Genomic DNA, 19,682 nt, shown 5'->3' with positions numbered 1-19,682 from the left:
ACAGTTTCTTCCAGTCTCAGCGCTCAACTCCGGCGAGGCTGGAGCGCGGCGCGGGGCTGGGCAGGGCGGGCTCCGCCGCCTGCTCCCGGGGCGCCGCTCCGCAGCGGAGGCGGCGGGGAAGCGGCACAAGTGCGCGGCGCCTCCGCTGCATCTCTGCTTCTGATGCCCCTTCGCGACCGCACGCCAGCCCGGCGGCCGCGGCTCCGGGAGGATGCGGCTCTTCCTCCTCGCTGCAACTTTCTGGGGATTGTGCCTGGCGCCAGGTAAGGGCTCCGCTCCGCTCGCCCGGAGGCGCCCGCGGCCAGCCCGGCGCTCGGAGCCGCCGTCCCCTCGTTAGCCCCTCGACGGGGCTGCCAGCGGGCGCTAGAAAAGGAACGGGGCGGCGGAGCTCCCGTCCTGCCCGCGGCCCGCAGAGCTCCCCGCCGCTGTCCCCAGCGCCGGCTGCCCGCGGGGCCGGGCGAGGCGAGGCGCAGCAGCCGGAGCCTGTCGGCGGATGCCGCGGGTCGGGGCCAGCGGCGCTCCCGCCGCCGCAGCGCTCCCAGCGGAGGGCGGGCACGGGCCGGGGGTCCCCGCCGCGGGACGAGGGCTGCGGGAGCCGCCGGCGGAACGCTGCTGGCGAGCCCTGCGCAGCGCCTCGTTTGCATGATAAAGGCGGCTGGCGAGGGATGCTCCGCCGCTTTAATTGTGCATGCCAAAATAGTAATTAAATCATTTGTAATTAATTAGTAGCTAAGTAAACCCGTCGGCACAGATAAGAGCCGGAGCGTAGCTAGGAGCTGGGTTGCTCTCTGCGGGGCTGTGGCGGTGTCGATGCCGGTGTTGGTGTCGGTACCGGTGGTGATGCCGGCGTCGGTACCGGTGCCGGTGTCGATGCCGGTACCGGTGTCGATGCCGGTACCGGTGCCCGTCGCCTCCTGGCGGCGGTGTCTCCAGCGCCGGAGCGGCCGCCCCGCGGAAAGGAGCATCGGCAGAGCTGATGAACGGGCGGCACGCTTGTTTTACTTTATATTTGTCAAAGGGATACTTGGGCTGAGCTGTGGAGTAGCTAGGAACAGCGTAATGCGAAGGGTGAAAGATAAGGAAGATTTCTGGGACGTGTTGGTTGTTTGGTTTTCTTCGGTGCCTGGTTTTTGTTTGTTTTGGTTTTTTTATAATAGTACTGCTATTATTTAAGGATAGGGTAGAAGGGGTTTTGAACAACCCGGTTGAGCAGATGGCTCGGGATGAGATGATCTATAAGGTCCTTTCCAAAAGAAAGCATTCTGTGATTTTGAGCAAATCTCTCTCTGTTTCAGGTTCGGGTTTGCAAATACAGTGTTACCAGTGTGAGGAGTTCCAGCTAAATAATGACTGCTCCTCTCCAGAGTTCATCGTGAATTGTACAGTGAATGTTCAAGATATGTGTCAGAAAGAAGTAATGGAAAAAAGTTTTGGTAAGAATTTAATAATTATTCTTCTGTTTATCTGGTTTAGGTAGCATATGTTGTTTTTGGCTCCACCCATTCATGGTGTTCAGCTACAGATGCATCTCGTGTCCCTACCTGAAGGGACCAGATTTAAAGTCTTACACTTCTGAGTGGCTTTGCAACTCGATGAAGTTAAACATTTTCCTTTAAAACTCATATGAAAACTGAAGGATACAAGCCAAATGTTGATAAAGCTGGTTAATACACAGCCTTACGGGTCTCTGATATAGTTTCCCAGCACTGGGAAATTAATAACAACAAGTTAGTTTAATCTCATTACAGTTAATTACATGGGCTTTTTCCCCAAGAGATAGAAGAGCATTAAATTAGTAATTCCCTCCTTTCTTTTATTTACTTAGGCAATTTATATACTCTGAAGGTTCATCTTAAGGGAAAGAAAGTATAGTGATCCTTGCTTTCATCCATTAAAGAAGCCATCAAGCAAAAGAGAGAAAGGGTTTTTAAAAAAAGTGGGGGGGTGGGGGGAATTTAGGGGGGAAGAGAAAAGCACAAATGGATTTGTCATACCAATTTTTAAGATTTTTTTTTCCCCTTACTGCAATTAATATTAAAGTTAACATATTAGGACAGCAATGTGTCCAAGAGAAAATCAGCTGTGATTCTGCACCTTGTCTCTGTTGTCTTTTGAGCTGTGTTTTAAACGTCTGGGTTTTGCTCAGCATCATGGAAGGCATTTGAGATGCAGAGAGAACTGTCAGGTCTTACACACTGTGCTGCTCTGCAGCTTTCTGCATGAGCAGACAAGAACTTTACTAGGGACTCTGAGGCAGTGTGGGATGGCAGGAAGGGAGCTGGAGCTCGTGGAGCCTCCTGCTCTGACTGCAGCAGCTGAGAAGGTGCTGGGCATTGGGATGGACAAGGAGAAGTCACTCCCTGGGGAGTCCCAGCCTGGATGTGCCCCCTGTGCCAAGCCTGGGGGCAGAGAGCAGCCTGGGGCTTCAGAACCCTGGTTTAGGAGGAAGCTGCTCTCTGGGGCTGCAACTTTGGTGTTTTGCTGTTGATGGAGACCAAGCTGTCACCTGTCCTTTCCCAGCAAATCCTCCAGGAGCAGCAGGATGCCTCTGCACCCAGCAAACATGTGCACTCATCTGTCCTGAACAGCAACTGTGGTTCTTGGGCTTAGCAAACTCCTCTTCCAAGTGCTTGTCACTCAGCCAGCCCCACCTGTGCTGGTAATTTCAGGTATCTGTGTAATCAGTCCTGGATAAATAATAACAGTTGTTGTTAAGCATCAAAAGTAGCTGAACTGCGGATACTCATCCTGGGTAACACCATCCACGGTGACTACTGCTGTGAGATACTTAGAACCTGTCCAGCGTAGGGGGGAAAAAAGCTGGTTTTAAGCTGTTTAAAGGAAGATTAGTCTCTCTTACGTTATTTTTTTACTGGAGTATTTTATTTCAAGTTTTCTTGGAAGGGGTGGTGAGGATGTGAGATAGTTACAGCTTGCAGTGTACTTTTAAAATCCTGAGTATCTCTAAATGGCTGCTTGAAGGCTTTGCTATCTCCACACTGCAGCTTCTGTAGTACTTCCATGAGGTTAGACAGGATGTTGTGGTGATTTGGAGGGCTCTAGATGACAAATATCATCTAGACACAGACAAAAAAGTCAGATTTGAACTCTATTCATTGATGCATAACTGGCCATTACTCCTGTGAAGAAATTGTTTGCAGTACAGTAAATAAGCAGCTCTTAAACTTCTTGGTTTGGGGTTTTTTTGTTGTTGTTGTTGTTTTCTGTGCAATTTTATTTTTTCTCTGAGTAGATCCTTGGATTTTTCCATTAGGAGGTTACTAGCATGCTGTGCATAGCAAGTGGCACTGTTCTATTACATTTACTTCTATAAATGCATTTCTTATTAATTTTAAGTTCAGAGATTGTAAATTTCAGCGAGTTAATAAATTAAAATTTTAACCTATTTGAAATTGAATAAATTTTACATTGCAAGCTTAGTTTCTGTTACCCTCAGTCAATTTTAGAGAGGGTTGGTTGTAAAACAGAGATGATTCAGTTCATCATCCTTTATTGGTTTTATTCCTAATTGATATTTAAATGTGCGCAATATAAATGCCTTACTCTCCCAATTTTTATTTAATAATTCATTCTACTTCTACCAGTATATTTCATAACCTGTTTCTTTTGGTTGTTGCTTATTACTGAAAGCTGAAATGCTTCAAGTATTGATTTTAATTTATAATAGACTTGTGTTTGAGCTTTTAACCCAGAATATGAAAGATGTGAATTTGCATTTATTTGACAGCACAATCTCATAATTAGAGTTTTTTTACTCTTGACTAAATACAGTCAAAGGAGTGCAATTTTTGTAGATTAACCCATTTTTGTCATTAATAAAACATAGCTGTGCAGTGAGCAAAGCACTGCAAGTTCTCTCAAACTTCATTTTGAAGTTAGGCGCGGTGTTTTGGGACGGAGCTGGTGGTGAGTGGGTCCCATCCTGCTGAGGGAGCAGGAGGCATCACTTTGTGTGTGCTGCTCTCAGGGGGTTGCTGATCACATTCTGTGTCGTGCCTGCAGTCCCCAGCACGGCCAGGGGCTCTGGTGGTGTTCAGGGTTTGTGTTCAGGGGCTGTGCACGGCTGCCCTGTGGCTCAGCTTCACTTCTGGCTTAAACTCCAACACAAATTACAAACCTGGCAAATTACAGCCCTGCGCTGTTCTTCCCATTTATGTTGTAGAAGGTTCCTTATGCCTGTTCACAGCTAAACTCCACAGTTGCTCTCAAATCAGTGCTTCACTGGGTTCTCTCAGAACATTATCTCAGCTTCAGGTGAGAAGTAACAGCAGCTCAGGCATGTTCCTAACCCAGAGCTTAAAAAGTGGCTGCTCCTGTGGCAGCCTCTGATGTGAGCAGCTAAGAAAGCAGGTGTTAGTAACTTTAATTTTGAATTAGATCATCAGGCATCTGATCTCAGCTCTTTGTTGTATCAGGAAGACATTTGCTCCTTTGGACAACTTAAAGTGAATTGAGAATTGAGCAGCAAATGGCAAAATATGTTTCTCTCTTCAGGCTGAGTTGTATTTAAAAATTTTGCCAGAAAAAGTTTAATGATTATTAGCATTCTGTTCCAGTGGGAGATATAGGACAAGACCGTATTTCCCTTTGATAAAGAATCTTACAAATTAATTTCTTAATTAAATCCCAAAAAAAAAGAAAAAGCCTTCTTTTAGAGGGAGGAGTGATGAGAATGGAAAGTGGCACTCAAGACTGTACCAATAAATGTTTTATCTCACAAAAATTAATGTAAAGGATAAGTTTCTAGTGCATTCTTCAACTGAATGAGCTGATGTTTGAAAACTGTGTAAATTGAATATTTGACAAAGGATCAAAGTTGTTACAATAATTCTACTTGCAGATACTTTGTGGAAATACCCGTGGTAGATTTCCTGATCCCACTTTCCTCTATCTTTCCAGACTATGGACTTTTAAATTAGAAATGTCAGTGCTCCTTCATTTTTAGAATATATGTAGCAACAAAGAAATCCCACAGTGTATTGGGATCAAGTGAAACATCTTGGTGATATATAGATGAGTATATAATGTGTGTATGCTTTTATATATGTTATATATCATAGAAAACATACTGGTAATGATAGTCTTGCCTTTTACAGAGGGAAGGAGTTATCTGAGCATAAAGGCTGATCTAAAACCTACTTAAGGCAAAATGAAACTTGCAATGTGAATACATCAGAGAGGGATAAAGCAGGAAGGATGGCACAGCCCAGAGAGGTAGCCAGTCTCAGTTTCTTTGAACTCTCTGCAAGCAAACCTGCCCACGTGCATGTTTTGAACAATATACTGTCTGTTCTAATCTAGTTGTGAGCATATTTCTAACTTTTGCAAGGAATAAAAAATGATCCATGGTAGCAATGCAAATACTCTAAAATATCAAGAATTTTTCCTTTTGCAAGCAACTCGGGAAACAATCCAGTTATTGTATTAATCTGCAATAAGAAACTTATTTGTTTGGTTTACAATGGTGCTTTTAATGTTATTAATTAGTATGTAACTCTGCAGTGTAGTTAGAGCAGTTGCTGGGATTGTGTGCTTAAAAGAAGTGCATGGAAACACCATGAGCAAGATCAGCATCTCAGTGTTGAATCAGAACTTTATCTATTTCTTTGAACTCTTTCCAGTATTGGCTTTCCCATCATTTGTTTTATCAGTGGCTATGTTGTATGATGAGTTGGGCTGTGGTAATTTCTTTGCCTGTGATCATTACTTGGTTTTGCCAGGATTGAATTGTTCGTGTGTGCCTGTCAAAGATTACAGAACCACATACTTTTTTTCTGTGTTCATGCATAGAATCCATTAGTACTAACATTAATTGCATATTTATATCAAGGGAAAATTATGCTCTGGCGTACTTTTATTGACAAAGTGATTAAAACAGCAAACAAAGTTTAATGTTGCCAGAATTACTGCAGGCATTTAAGCTTTATAGGAAGATGCTGCATCCCCAGTATTCATTTAGAAACAGTAAGACACATCCACTAAATTGGTGGTGGATTTTTTTTATTATTATTTTTTTATTTTCTCTACACTTTTTTGGTCAAGGGATATCAACATTACTCAACAGAACTTGTTGTGTTTTGGGGTTGGGCTTCTTTGTTTGTTCGTTTTTAATCAAAGCAAAGCACAATATAATAAATCTTTATTGACAGTTTTAAAGGACAAATAAAAATTTTGCATGGGACAGTTGATGCCTATAATATCACATGTTGTGCCACCAGGTGCCCAGTGAAATGAAGACATAATATAATGATATTATAATATATTGATATTATATTGGAAACACAGTTCACTTTTGATATTGAATAAAAGACTTGCAGTGGATGTTGTTAATTTGCACTGTATGCTGAACGCTTGGATCCATGGATTCATTACCATGCAGAAACACTTCTTCTCAAATGTCAAAGCCATTTCCTTACTTTTGTAAATTTTTTCCAATCTTTGGGTTTCTCAGAAAACTTTCAGCCACTTATGGAATGAACTGACCTAAGTGTGTCAGCTAAGGAGAAATGATGAGAGTGTGCAGCAGTTGCAGTTCTGACTGCCTCTCAATAAAGAAAAGCAGCAGTGGAGTTAACAGTTCAAGCAGTTTATGACTTGAAAGTCATGACAAAGATCCGAGTGCAGAAGTGATGAAGGCTGCATTATTTTAAGGAAGATGGGGTATCTGGTCCAGCAAGTTTCATTTTTCACAGGTCATGGACAATAGCTTTTTATGTAATTTTATTTCTCAGGCTTGTATGAAAGATATACAAATGAACTTTGTGATGATAATACAGTGCCCACAGCCTGGTTTCTCTTAAACCTCTCCTGTGAGTTTCCTACTGCACATTTACACACAAATGAGTTTGTGTTTTCTAAATCTTCTTGATGCCTGACCCTGTCACTCATCCTAGCTCACAGTGACCTTATCAAAGCATTGGCAAGCAAGCAAGCTTTAATTAATCCAAACAGTTTTCATTTCCATTTTTCCTTTGTAGTCTGGATGGTTTTTTTTGGGAAAACCTGATAAAACTGGATTTTGACAACTTACCAAAAAGTCTTTGAAACTGGAAAAAGCCATATAAAACCCAGGAAAACCCTGCTCTTAAATTGAAGAGGGTGTAAAGCCCTGAGCATGAAGATAGCTAAAGATTTAAGAGTGGAATGAATTTCCAAAGGCTGGCATGCAAGTGCCAACATCTGAGCCATTCCACTGAAATTGGTAAGGACATTAATTAGGGAATGCAGCAAGACTGTTCACCTGTAAAATTCTTTATGTGACTTTTTGCAAGGATGTAGCATTTTAACATTTATAAAGGCAAAAGGGCTGTGGCTTCCCTTCAGCTCAGCACATAAGGATTGTCAAGAAAATGAAAATTGAGTCCAAGTTCACCTCTCTTTACAAGATCAAATATATTTAGGTCTTGATGGCAAAGGACATTTAGATCTTGATACCCTTGTATCAGGTAAGAGGAGAGGATGGAAGGCTGTGAGCTTGCTGGGAAGATCTTGGTGTAGTGTTTGACTCTGCATCCACATTAGGGAGCAGAGAAACAAACAAAAACAGTAGGAAACAAAAGAATTATTAGATATGCAGGTGAAAGCTGATCTATGACCTCTCATTTGTAGCCTCCTGTGGCTTCAAAAAATATTTGATAACACCACCATTAGCAGCTGTACTTCACTTTCCCAGCCTATGCATTTTTAAGCATTTTAATGCCATGCTTCAGCTTTGCAAGCAGTGACAGAGACTTTTTGGTGGTGGTTTTAGTTGCTAACACCGTTTTGAGTCACATTTCCAGTACCAGAATTAGAAGGCACAACTTACAAAAAGATATCAGGGTAATCTAAACCCTTGTTCTCTGTCAGTTGACAATTGTCCAGTTTTCTCCTGAGCTGATTTAATTTCTGCAAGGTGTCGTGTCGGGGTCAGAAGGAGAGTGAGGAGGCCAGAGTTTCATTGTCAAAAGCTTCCTGTTAGTTCCTGAAAAAATGTGCAATTTTTTAAAAGTGCCACAAGTATGGAGGATTTGTGGTGACACTAGGTTTTTATACAAAATCATGATGACAGTATGCCAAGTGAACCAGGTAGGATTTGCTGGGGGGGTGTTTTATTTTCATTGCAGGGTGGGGAAGAGGGGATTTGTTTTGTTTTTAATAGAATTGTCTACTCTGTAAGAACCTAACAGCATGAATATGCTTTTATCTTGTCTATAGAATGCATCAAAGGGAGGACCAGGATGAAATAGCTGCAGTCCTAAAACACAAGATTAAAAATCAGGAAGTGTGTGTATAGCTTTGCAATAGATTTCAAGTCACATACTTCCAGTGCCTTGGGGGTTTTTTCTGGTCTGGAAAACACCAATCATGGTAGCTCACAGTATTTAAGTGGCTGTTTACAAGGTGATTAGAAAATTTAGTGATAAAATTTCTGGCAAGGTACAAATTATTTAAACCACCTGTCTCATCAACTTTCTCTCTGGAGTTCAAAAGGATAAGAAGACTTAGTATGAAGTGAAACTTACAGGACATGGTTGGATATGATTATATTTTACACTTGCTTGAATTGTTTGGGGTGTTTGGGAGGGTTTTTTGTAGCAATGAATTTACAGCCATGGCTGAAAGGCTGTGTGTTGAGGAAGCTTAATTCATACTTTAAACCAATAAAAACATGATCTGACTAAAGCAATTGTTTGGGGAAGCACAGTGTCAGGTAAATGATTGATTGCTCTTCAATATTCAGTCACCTTCTACGATATTTAGGACCTTATTAGATAAAATATTTATAATCACTTTCTCAAGAAAACAGCAAATCACAACAGGACCTCTGAAGTCTGTCACTGTTTGATGTATGTGAACTGGTACTAGCTGAGGAACTGATAATTACCATAGCAAAACCACTGAAGGCATAAAAAGATGGGCGTAAAAGCTAATACGGAAATTAAAAAACATCATTTACAAACCTATTTATCTATAGTCTGAAGCCAGTTTTGGTAGCATTAGTGATACAGTAAAATGCAGAAATAGTCACATTTATATTTTATGTTCCTTAGAAAGTGATGTTTACACGTTATTCTAGCACTAGTATAAATTCTTATCAGAAAAGAGCTTCTGTAAGTCCTACTGGGTGCTGAATTTTGCTGGAGTGCAGGGTAAGCTAGTGACAGTTTAGGGCAGAAAATAAAGAATGAAACATATGAATGAAATCACAAAGCATGAGTGGCTAGGCAGAGCACACACCAAGTCTATGGACCATGATAGGGAAAGCTTGCAGATCCACCAAGAGCAGAAAATCAAAAGTTTTGGTGAAATAAGAGAGTTGGAACTATGCAGGATATTAAAAGAAAGGAGTATTGGTACATAAGCACAGTCCTTGACTTCTCTGTGAGCATTTAGAGACCACCCTAATAGATCCTCTGCAATTCATCCTGCAAGAGCTAGGACACCTTTGGGGGCTTCTCCTGAGTCCTGTGTGCTACACCATGAATTATCCACTGTTGGCCAATTTCCCACCTTTTGCTTAGAAGAGATGGGCAAGATTTAAATACCCAATCTAAAAGAACCAAGTGGAGCTTGTGTCAAAATGTTAAATGTACACCTCAAACTTGCCTTGATCTACCTGCTGGTTTTCTCAGCTACTCACTTTAGATACAAAACTTTTCTACAGCTCTTTTTTTTTGCTTCCACCACCTGGTGCAGTCTTGAAAAGGCTCAAGGATGGCTCAGGGCTGAGCCCTAGCTGGGCACAGACTTCTTTCTAAGCTCCAGAAGATTTAGGTGGCAGGTTTGCTGCGAGCACATGCAGGGGATTTTGCACTGTTTGTGGAATGAGCTGCACCAGGCTGACTTCACACGTGCCTGTGAAATTGGTTAGACACAAAACGGTGTAGAAAAAGCTCCCTTTGAAAAAGTGGAGTGTCAGTCACAGCCCACAAGGTCAGAGAAGATGTGGCTTGGAAAGCTCCGGGTGGGGCTTGTCCCATTGACTGAGGCAAACAGAGAGAGGAGGGTTTTGTGGCAGTGAGGTCCTGGGGTGGAGGACAGGGCTGTGTTTTCCTGCTGAGCTGTGCCATTGCAGAAAGCAGTTTCAGAGTAGCTGGGTCATAGGAGTGGGAAGGTGACTCTTTTTGGAAATGAGGTCACTGATCTCAGAGGTGATACCCTGGTTGCCTGTTTTGGCTTCATAGAGCCTCTGTGCATTTTGCTGGAGGACACTTGAGAGTACAGCTGCAAAATGAAGTTGCACACTGCTTGGATTGTGGTTGGCTCTTAAAAGTTGGAGAGTCATGCTTACACAGCATCTTTTTTGTCTGTACCTCCTAGAACAGAAGAATCAGAGGTGTCTAATAAGATCCTTCTCAATCAGTAAGAGAAAAACCTTGGATCTTCTGGTGCCTTCTGCATAAACACAGTGTAAGAAGTAGGTGTGATGTCACCTTTTTTGGTTGTCCTAGTAACAAGTTAAGCTGTTATTCAAGAGAAATGCACTGGGCTGTTCAGACAGGGTAGAGGAAAGAACACTCACTTCTGGATTTGAATAAATTATTGCTTGAATTATTTGTTTCAGTCAAGACAGAATGCACCTGCTTGTGGCCAAAACAGTGCCAGGGTGCAGATGCACAGGACTAGACTGGATCCAGCTGAGAAAATAAATATTGCAAGTAGGAACTATAGAGAAGCCTTAAGATTTACACCCATCCTTTCATTGCAAGGAATGAGGCAGAAACAGTAGTTTGGGCTTTGATACTGTCTAAATATGTGATGACTTGTGGGGCAGAGAGAGATGTAACCATGGGCAACTTGCTTAGTCTAGAAATAAATTTTCAATGCCAAATTTAAGCCCAAATCTCCTTAAAAAAAAAAAAACAAAAAAACCCAAAAAAACCACAAAAGCCTGATAACAAAGGTGTCTGTCATAGGTATATGTGACAGGAGAGGGTGTGGGATATTAGCATGTTATCACACAGCTGTTTTAGTTCTGTATACTCCCCTCTTTTCTTAAAAGTTCTTGATCTGCATCCCACAAAGCTTGAAGCCAAAATAAAGGAAAATCTTTTCCTCAGTAGTAGGTCCTTTGCAGTAAAACATCCTTACAGCACCTAAACTGTTGTTGGGAGTCTGCTGAATCTGTGAAAAAGGACAAATTATTCTGTATTCATCCATCAAGTAATTGGGCAATAAATATACTAATTGAGTAGTTGTAAATATGCTAATTGATCACTGGTGTCAATTGTTGAGGGTGGGTAGCTGGGGATGACCCCATCCCAGCAAAAGCAGTGTAAAAAGTGAAGTATCCTTGCTTAGCCAGTGACTCAGAACAATCTGAGGTAGAGGAAAAGCTTCCAGAAAGGTTTGCAATTATTTTTCTGGGTGATATGTTAATGAATGCATCAAGCTGATTGCTCAGGCAAGAATACCCAGTAATTAGCAGTAATGTCTGTGGTATGAGTCTTATGAGGCAGATAACCATTTGAAGAGCTGACTGCAGTTCAGCCTGCTGGTGGCAAATGATTCAGGGAGATCTTGGGGATCGTTCTGGAGCTGGCTCAGCAGTGCTGCAAAGGAGGAGTTTGAGAGATCTCTGGGTGTAACCCAGGGGGGAGGCTGCTGTCCTGGCTGTACTCAGAGTGAGCTGAAGTTACTGGGGCCCATGAACCTGTTTGCTGGGGAAAGGAGATGGTGTCCCTGCCATCAGATTATGAAAGTCAATTGTACTGCTGTTTTTCCTACCAGAATTACGGTAGGAAGAAGGTTTAAGAGTAAGTGAAGTCACAGCACAAGTGTTTTAAGAATGTCATTCCTGCAGTGCTAACATTCCCTCTTCTTCCACCAACTTCTGTGCCTGTTTGCATTGTCTTCCTGTCAAGATACTGCAGAACCAGAGAGAGCACAGCCCTTCTATGCTGATCAAGCTTGCTTCATACCTGATGCTTTGTAAAAAGCACTTAGTGTGATAGCAGCTGGTTTGTGAGAGCAGAGAATCTAATCTGAAAGGAAAAAAATCTTGGATGTGAAGGGCATGCTGTCAGCAAAGGGGCTGTTAAAAACCTGATGGAAATGCTGAGTTTTTGATGTAAAAAATCTTTCTAAAATTTAGATTACTAGAACAGGGAATGGGAATAAACAATCATTTGGGTGTGAAATTTCCTATTGTAAGGCATTTACTGAAAAGCCACTGGAGAAGTATTACAAGGGGATTTTGCTACTAGTCAGATTATTCTCCCTATTTATGTGTGAACATGGTCCATCTGTTCATGAATCTTGGAGTAGTAAAATTTCGGTCTGTGCAGGAATACTGTGTTTTGACTTCAAAAGGAGTTCAGGATTGTTCTATAGGATTGATCCTGGAGAATAGATCTGTTGTAAACACGTGGAGTTAAGCTGCAGGACTTTGATATTTTTTGTGAGAGGTTTCCTGGAGTTGCCTGGTGAAAATCATGCCTCAGAGGGCATCATCTAATTGTTCAGAGCAGTGAATGATTCTAGTCTCCCCATCTATGGGAGAAGTGCAAAGTGTGATATTTCAGGGATCCAAATTAATAAATCACTAACTCAAGTTGTGAACAGAGCTTTGCAGGAAACCTGTGAATAGGAAACGGCAGGAAGAGAGTGATCTATAAAATGATGGGAATAGGAAATCTGCCAGGGTCAAAAGCTTTTTAGAGGCTTGGTCTGTGAGGGGAACGTCAAATTCACTGCTGTTCATATGGAAGACTGAGGAGTGGCTGAGTTTGGTGTGCGTTTGTTGCTCAGGGAGATGATGTGTGATGGGGAGATGTGGGATTAGGGAATGGAGAACAGTCATTGTGCTTGGTTTAATTGAATACAGGAGTCCTCTCTAGAGAGGGAAGGGGAAGAAAAAGCATTAATTGTAGCCATGGGAAGGGCCATATCTGTCTGTGCACTGGGAAGACTGCAGGAGGAACACAGACAAAGCACCAGGTCTTTTTGGGGAACATGAGCTGAGATTTTGGCATTGTAAAGCCGATCAGTGGCAGCACCACTGAGGCTCCTTGACAGCAGTGGTTTGTCAGCAGAGACAGAACTCCCTTCTTTTTGCAAACTGTAGTAATAAAGATTACATTGCTTGATCTGTGAGCTTTTGCTGTTACAGGGAGAACAGCCCACAGCTCCTCTTCCTTCTTGAGAAAAGGCTCTACCTGCTGTGTTGATTGATTGAAGCTCGCTGGAGACTGAGGAAGATTTAACACTCACTTGAGGGCTTCTCTTCATAAGTTTAACGAGATAGATAGCCTAAAAACACGTTTCAGAGTGGAGATTTGCAGAGGGAGAACACAAAACAAGGAAACCCCTGCATTGTTGGGATGGCAGCAGTGTTGTGACAGTATAAAAGAATTGCTTTTAATTAAAAGTCTCTGAAGACAGGAAATCCTTCTTCCTGAGCACAGCCCAAACAAAAGTTGTTCTGCTGCTACTCACAGTGCTCAGAGGTGCAGTGGCTGATGCCAAATTGCAGAGGTTTCTCCTGGACCATGGAGGTGCTGTAGTGGTTATTAAATCCCTGGGGACTGAAGAAGTGTCTGCAGGCACTGTACATCCAGTACCTGCTGGCCATACTCCCACTTCACTCCCTCCAAAAAAAGTACCAATCACTGTGCATTTAAAGACATTTTGGGACCATGCCACAGGATGCAAAGGCACCATTCTCCAAGGGAATCCTGTTCCCTTGCTTTCCAGGAGGGAAAAAAATAATGGGTTTTTGAAAACCCCATATTCAAAAGGAATAGTGATTTTATCATCCTTAGGCGTATCCCTACATCTATTTGTAACTATAAGCAGGCAAGCCTCCATTATCTATTTTCTATTATGTGTATGTTTTTCTAAGACACAATTTCTACTGTATCATTTGCAGGAAAATTTTGGAGTAATGAGATGAGGAACTGCCATAACTATTTTCTGCTGTGACAGAAGAAAATACAACTGTGTATTTTAAAGCCTTTATAAACCATGTTAAAATGACAGCTAAAAGTACATGCATCAGAATGTACTTTTTTTCAGTTAAAAACAATCTGAGAAATTAAAAATTAGCTTATTAATTAAAATTACCTTAAATTACATTCAAAAAGGGAAGACTTTCAACTCAAGAAAGACACTTCTGTAGAAATGGAAGATTTTGTTATTGAGGATATTGAACTTCAAAGACAAGCAAGAACTGAGATTACCTGGAAAAGTACTTCTAGTTCTTCTTCAAAAAAAAAAAAAATTAAAAGGGGAGGAAGTAGGATGAAAGTTTTGCTGATAATCATCCTCTTTTCAGTCTTGGTTTCTTGTCTGTGTGTGGCAAAGGAGCAAGAAAAGGAAAAAAATTCTTAAAAGACAAATTAAGGGCATAGAAAGCTGTAATTACTCAGACACCTTAACTCAGACATGTTCAGCAATAGAAACAAAACTAATTTTCTCACTAATTGCATTTCAGTTATAGCTATTCAAACAGTTTATTCTGAAAGATGAAGAATTCCAGTTATAAAATGCATCATTTGATATACATTATGCAAATTAAGTCTGTAATATTTTTGGTTCCAACCGGAATCGAACTACGGAGAAATCCCAAGCAGGGCGACCGTGATGCTCCTGCAGTGCAGGGCTGTAGCTCCTGTCACTGCTGAGGTGTCTGCCCTAAGCACAGCGGTGCTTTGGGGATGTAAACTGGGTTTGCAGCTGGTTTTGAGCACGAATCCTGCTGTGAAGTGTTCCCCTCAAACGCAGTAACCCTTGTTCTGTGTCACAGGAATCATGTACCGCAAGTCCTGCGCCTCCTCGGCAGCGTGTCTGATCGCCTCCGCCGGCTACCAGTCCTTCTGCTCCCCTGGCAAGGTGAACTCCGTCTGCATCAGCTGCTGCAACACTCCCCTCTGCAATGGACCCCGGCCCAAGAAGAGGGGGAACTCTGCCGTGGTGCCGAGGGCACACGTGATAACTACACTTCTGCTTCTTAAATTTGCTCTGCTGTTTTTGTACTGCTAAACTTCGAGCAAGTTGGTTTGGTTTTGTTTGGGGTTTTTTTCTTTTTTTTGCCCTGACACAATTTGTCCTGCATCCTTCTTTCTTCAAAGACGCTGCAATTATTTTCTATTTGTTTCCAAATCCCTGTCAACAGCAAGGAAAGTTCAGTGGTTGTGTGAAGAAGAGGGGCTGATATTTTTGTCAGCTAATGAGTTCAGTTAGCAGATTGAATTTCCAGTGTGCACTTAAAAATCCCAGCAGGATACAGAACTCCTGTTCCTTCTGCATAACTGGAAACAAATCCATCTGTGTTATTCCTTTTGCGATGCTGTCGCTTTCCTCGGTCATTTCCATTTCCATGTTTTTGAGCTCATTGCTAAGCATTAACTTTGCCTTATGAAGTCATACTTGGTGTTCACAAAGGCCGTTCTGTGCGCCCTGGCCGGGCTCTGAGCCAGCCTCCAGGGGCACCGCTTCCAGGCTGGGATCTGGTGATGCAGGACCCGGCTCCCGTGGGCTGCAGCCGGCCGTGGGCTCCCCCTGGAAGGTGCTCAGGAAAACTTTGGCGTTGCCCTTGGTGGAAGAGCTGCGCCTGGAGGACATGAAGAGCAGCGGGCGCAGGGAGCGGCTGCTGCGCGCCCCGGAGCTCTGGTTGGCCCTGAGGAACCTCTCCCTGTTGGCATGCTGGAGGGTGAGGCGGCAGCACAGGACCTGCAGGAACACGCTGCGGAACTGCCGGGAGGAGATGTTGTACAGCAGAGGGTTCACCACAGAGCTGAGGTAGAAGAAGATGTCGGCGATGGGAAGGAGGGTGATGTAGGCTCTGAAGTAGGGGATGGTCCAGTCCTGCTTGGGTTTAGCAGCAGCCATGATCCTTCTGACCTGGTTTGGCATCCAGCAAACTGCCAGCGTCACAACGATCAGTCCTGCGGGCAGAGAGAGCGAGAAAGAGGTCTGCTTACATGGGGGAAGACACATAAAATACTGTCAGTTCTGCACTTACCTGTTAGGAAGTGGTACCAGTTTTTCAATGTTCTGCTTGACAGCTTTTTCTGCCAGTAGCATTTTTTTGGTTGTTGTTTTTAATAACTGTTACAAGGTCATTGCGGCACATGCTCAGACAAAACACTGCATAGCGCTTGGACGGTGTTTCTTTGTACCTGTTGTCATTTATTAGTTCTCAAAGTGTTCTTTCTCTGATCATCTGTGTCTTTGGGAAGAATGCAGTTTTATTTTGGTTTGTGCTCTTACATTTCTTCTGTCTTTCCCTTTACTTTGAAAAACAAACAAAATAAATAGAACCTATAGCCATATTAGATCAGGCAATACCCAGAAGAGATCAGATTCTTGTTTGTACTTTACAAAAAAAGAAAATGTATGCATAATAATATATTTCGTGTTATTTTTGGTAGATTTCCTCTTACAGAAGCTATTTTTAAGTAAAATGTGAATGGATCTTTTTATGGTAATTAAGATATGTTGGGCTTTCTTAAAAATCAAATTCCAGTGGAATTAAATGATGAATGTAAATGAGAAAAACCCAAGCCTAGTCATGAAAGTGTAAGCAGTTTCAGATTGTAAATTACGCTTTAAAATGTGGTATCTGACCATTTTGTATTTATATGTAAATATAAATACATGTTGCTGCATCACTAATGGCATTAAAAAGGGGTGGCTGAAGTGTTGGATGTCTGGAAGTTGTGCCTGCGTGGAGCGTGTTCCGCAGGGCGCGGCGGTGCTGCCGGAGCAGCAGCTCTGCAGAAACACATCAGGGAGTGGAGCTGGCTGTTCCCAGGCAGGAGATGGAGCAGGAGCAGGGCACCTGGCTCCCCAGTGCCATCCTCTGCTGCTCCTGTGTGCCAGCCCTGCGAGTCCTGACACCGTGTGTGACATCCCAGGTACGCAGAGCCGCTCCTGCCGCTGCTCCCCTGCCACCCAGCAGTGCAGCTGCCAGCTCACTGTCCCCTCTCTGCTTCTCTCTCTGCAGGAACCGTGCCTTACACGAACGCTGGGAGGGAGCAGAAGCTGCAGCCTGGCTGTTTCCCCACGGCAGGGAGTGTTCTGGTGGGGCAGCTCTCTCTGTGTCACCTTGTTAACCTCATCCAAAGCCTGAGCTCTGCTCCCAACAGCAGCACAGAAGCTGTTCAATTCTTACTCCTCTAGGCTGAGCCACATTGCCCCACGGGTCACTGTAGCAATGCCAGTCGGAAATAGCAGGTTTTTGAAGCCAGGAAAAGGATGCTTCACTAGCAGGAAGATGTGAATGTAGCAGGAAAAGGAGGCAGAAAATAGAAGAAAGATTTTTGTAACTTTGAAACTGCCAGGGCTTCATCAGGGTATGTCCAATTTCTCACCACCAGTACCCCCAAGCAAAGAAAAGGTATGAAATACCTGTAAAAAAAAAAAAATTCATAAAAGGGATAATTACTTTAAGAAATTTATTATCTCCCTGAATGAGCTACCAAATAAAACCTGTGCTTTGGATCTCTTGCTTCTGAAGTCACTTACTGTTGGAATAACTTCGTTGGGATGGGGAAGTACAGGATCTTAAATTTACAGCACTGGCTTAAGAACCTGGAGGGCTGTTGTTGGCAGGCCAGCAGTAAATCCATTGCCAAAACCTTTGCCATTTTCAGTTCTTTGCCTATTATAACTCTCAGCCACTGTTTCTTTGCTCTCAGTCCCACAGTTCCCTTCCTGTCCCTTTGCTTGCTGCCCTGCTTTTCCCCTGTCGCCTTGCCTCGCTGTTCTGTACCTGCTGTGCCTCTGTCAAACGTTGATCTGAATTTTGCATTAATCCTGCAAATGTTTGTGGCCTTCAGCGCTCTTTTCCTGCTGTCAGCTTAACAGCTATAGGGTATCAGTCCTGGCATGGGCCAAAAGAAAATAAGGCCCCCTGAGCAGTGACTTGTGATGAGCCTTATGAAAAGGCTGTGGAAGGATTCTGTTGCTTCACTGGGGCTTTTTCTCTGGTACAACTTAAACACAAATTTCACAAGCCCAGATCTGTGGAATTCTCATCAAATTTTACCAGAAGATCTCTTTCAAGAGAGAAGAAAGTAAGCTGTATTGTACAGTTTAATTTTATTTTTCTTCTTGCTTAGAAACAGGATACTTCATCATGCTGATTAATAGTTTCCTAAATTATGAATGCTGCTGCGAAAAACTGAGCAAACAATGCGTGCATTCACTTTTAAAGCCCAACTGCATTGCTCTGAGATGTCTGATTTTTTTTCAGCTTCTATCTGAATTCCTTGGCATTGATCTTTCTTTTTAATTCAAACTGCCAAGTGCTTAAGATACCCCCTTATATTCTTCAGACCCTTTTGTTCTGGAGAGCTGAGTATTTGGTAGTGTGTACAGCAAGTGAAAAATGAGCTGCGTGTGCCCTTGTGCAGCGCAGTGAGTTTTGTCTTTCAGGGGGAGGGAGGGGATGTCTGCAAAACTGTTGTTTTCCTGGGATGACTAATTGTTCATTTTTACACTTTGAAAAGATGCTTGTTGACTCGAAGGAGATGCACCATGCAAATAAACATGCTGACAGACTCACAATATTTTTTCCAGCTTTCACACTTGGCATGGCAGTGTGGAGTAGACGGAACCACGGCAGAAGAGCACCTCGGGAAGCCTCTGTGCTCAGCTGCTGCTGGTTTCATCCTGGACACGAGGAGTTTGTGTTGTGCTGCAGTGTGCCAAGCTTCTTGAACAGCCTTAACCAGCTTGAATGTAAACCACACTGAATCTTACACCAGCACTGATGTGTTTCTCCTGTGAGCTTGCTGTCTGATAGGAATAATTCTTCACCTTTCAGCTCATGTCCAACTTTGCCTGCCACTCATTAAAGGGAAAAAGATCAGTAGCTCTGCTTTTTTCCCCCCCATTTTTCTGACCACTGCATGGAAGTGACGCAGAGCAGAGCTTTATCTTCCATGGAATAACAATGTTTAGAAACAAAGTAATGCTGTGGTTCTGCAACCTTCATCACTGGTGATTGAAATTTCCAAGTCACATTTGAATCATTCCAGTTTAATCTTTAGAAGGGCACTAGAAAAATGCCAGCAGAAGCCAGGAGCCCTTGTGTTACCTTCTGTAAGTGAGAACATCTCAACCTTTAAGTAAGGAGCTTAGAATTCATTTAACATTGATTTAGATATTTCAAGGTAGCAAACAAAACAAAACAAAAGACATGAAGAGATCCTTGACTTAAACTACATTATAAAGCTAAACCATAAAAAACCCACAAAACAGTTTACCTCAAAATAGGAATTACCACATCCTACTACTATTTTAATCTGAAATCCAGCCCAGGCCTGTTAACAAACAAAACATACAAATTTAACAACACTTTAAATTTGGGAATCATTATTCTAACTTCCCAAAAGTCAATCTCACAGTATTAATTCTTAATATGTGACAAAGGATCATTTATGTAGTAAAATAAACCTAGCATTTAAGTGCCAATAGTATAAATATTCATTGCTGGCAGAGAATAAGAGTTTGGCAGTCATCTATCCCTTAGCAATACTTTTTTATTACTCAGAAAATTCCTCTGGGCCATAGGGGACTGAATTAAATTCATTATGAATTTTATTGGGAAGGATTTTAAATATGTGCAGATGTCTGGTAGAGAGGACTTCCTTCACCCTTCCCCTTCTTCTTGTGTTGACTGGATTTTTGTGGGTTTTTTTTCTGTACCTGGGCACTTAAATCTGCCTCCT

The 19,682-nt window shown here is 42.6% G+C and overlaps 2 protein-coding genes across 2 annotated transcripts in view; one reads left to right on the top strand and one right to left on the bottom strand.

Moving 5' to 3' along the window:
• Positions 1-114: 114 nt before the first annotated feature.
• Positions 115-16,646, top strand: LYPD1 (LY6/PLAUR domain containing 1). The gene is made up of 3 exons (XM_015635432.3): positions 115-263; positions 1,296-1,433; positions 14,750-16,646. Exons 1-3 carry the CDS (start codon positions 212-214, stop codon positions 14,983-14,985), a joined length of 426 nt encoding a protein of 141 aa, XP_015490918.1. The 5' UTR covers positions 115-211; the 3' UTR covers positions 14,986-16,646.
• Positions 15,367-19,682, bottom strand: part of GPR39 (G protein-coupled receptor 39) — a 73,806-nt gene continuing 69,490 nt past the window's right edge. The window contains exon 2 of the mRNA XM_019007331.1: positions 15,367-15,890. Coding sequence (XP_018862876.1) covers positions 15,367-15,890 — 524 coding nt within the window. The remainder of the gene's footprint in view (positions 15,891-19,682) is intronic.

Source organism: Parus major, chromosome 7 (genome assembly GCF_001522545.3).
Source record: "Parus major isolate Abel chromosome 7, Parus_major1.1, whole genome shotgun sequence".
Lineage (NCBI taxonomy): Eukaryota > Metazoa > Chordata > Aves > Passeriformes > Paridae > Parus > Parus major.
This window is presented reverse-complemented; position numbering and strand designations above follow the sequence as displayed.

Excerpts from the sequence above, each read along its gene's own strand:
- LYPD1 (XM_015635432.3), top strand. The coding sequence starts at position 212 with ATGCGGCTCTTCCTCCTCGCTGCAACTTTCTGGGGATTGTGCCTGGCG. Across the intron at positions 264-1,295 it reads GGGATTGTGCCTGGCGCCAG|GTTCGGGTTTGCAAATACAG; the intron begins GTAAGGGCTCCG and ends TCTCTGTTTCAG. Across the intron at positions 1,434-14,749 it reads AGTAATGGAAAAAAGTTTTG|GAATCATGTACCGCAAGTCC; the intron begins GTAAGAATTTAA and ends TCTGTGTCACAG.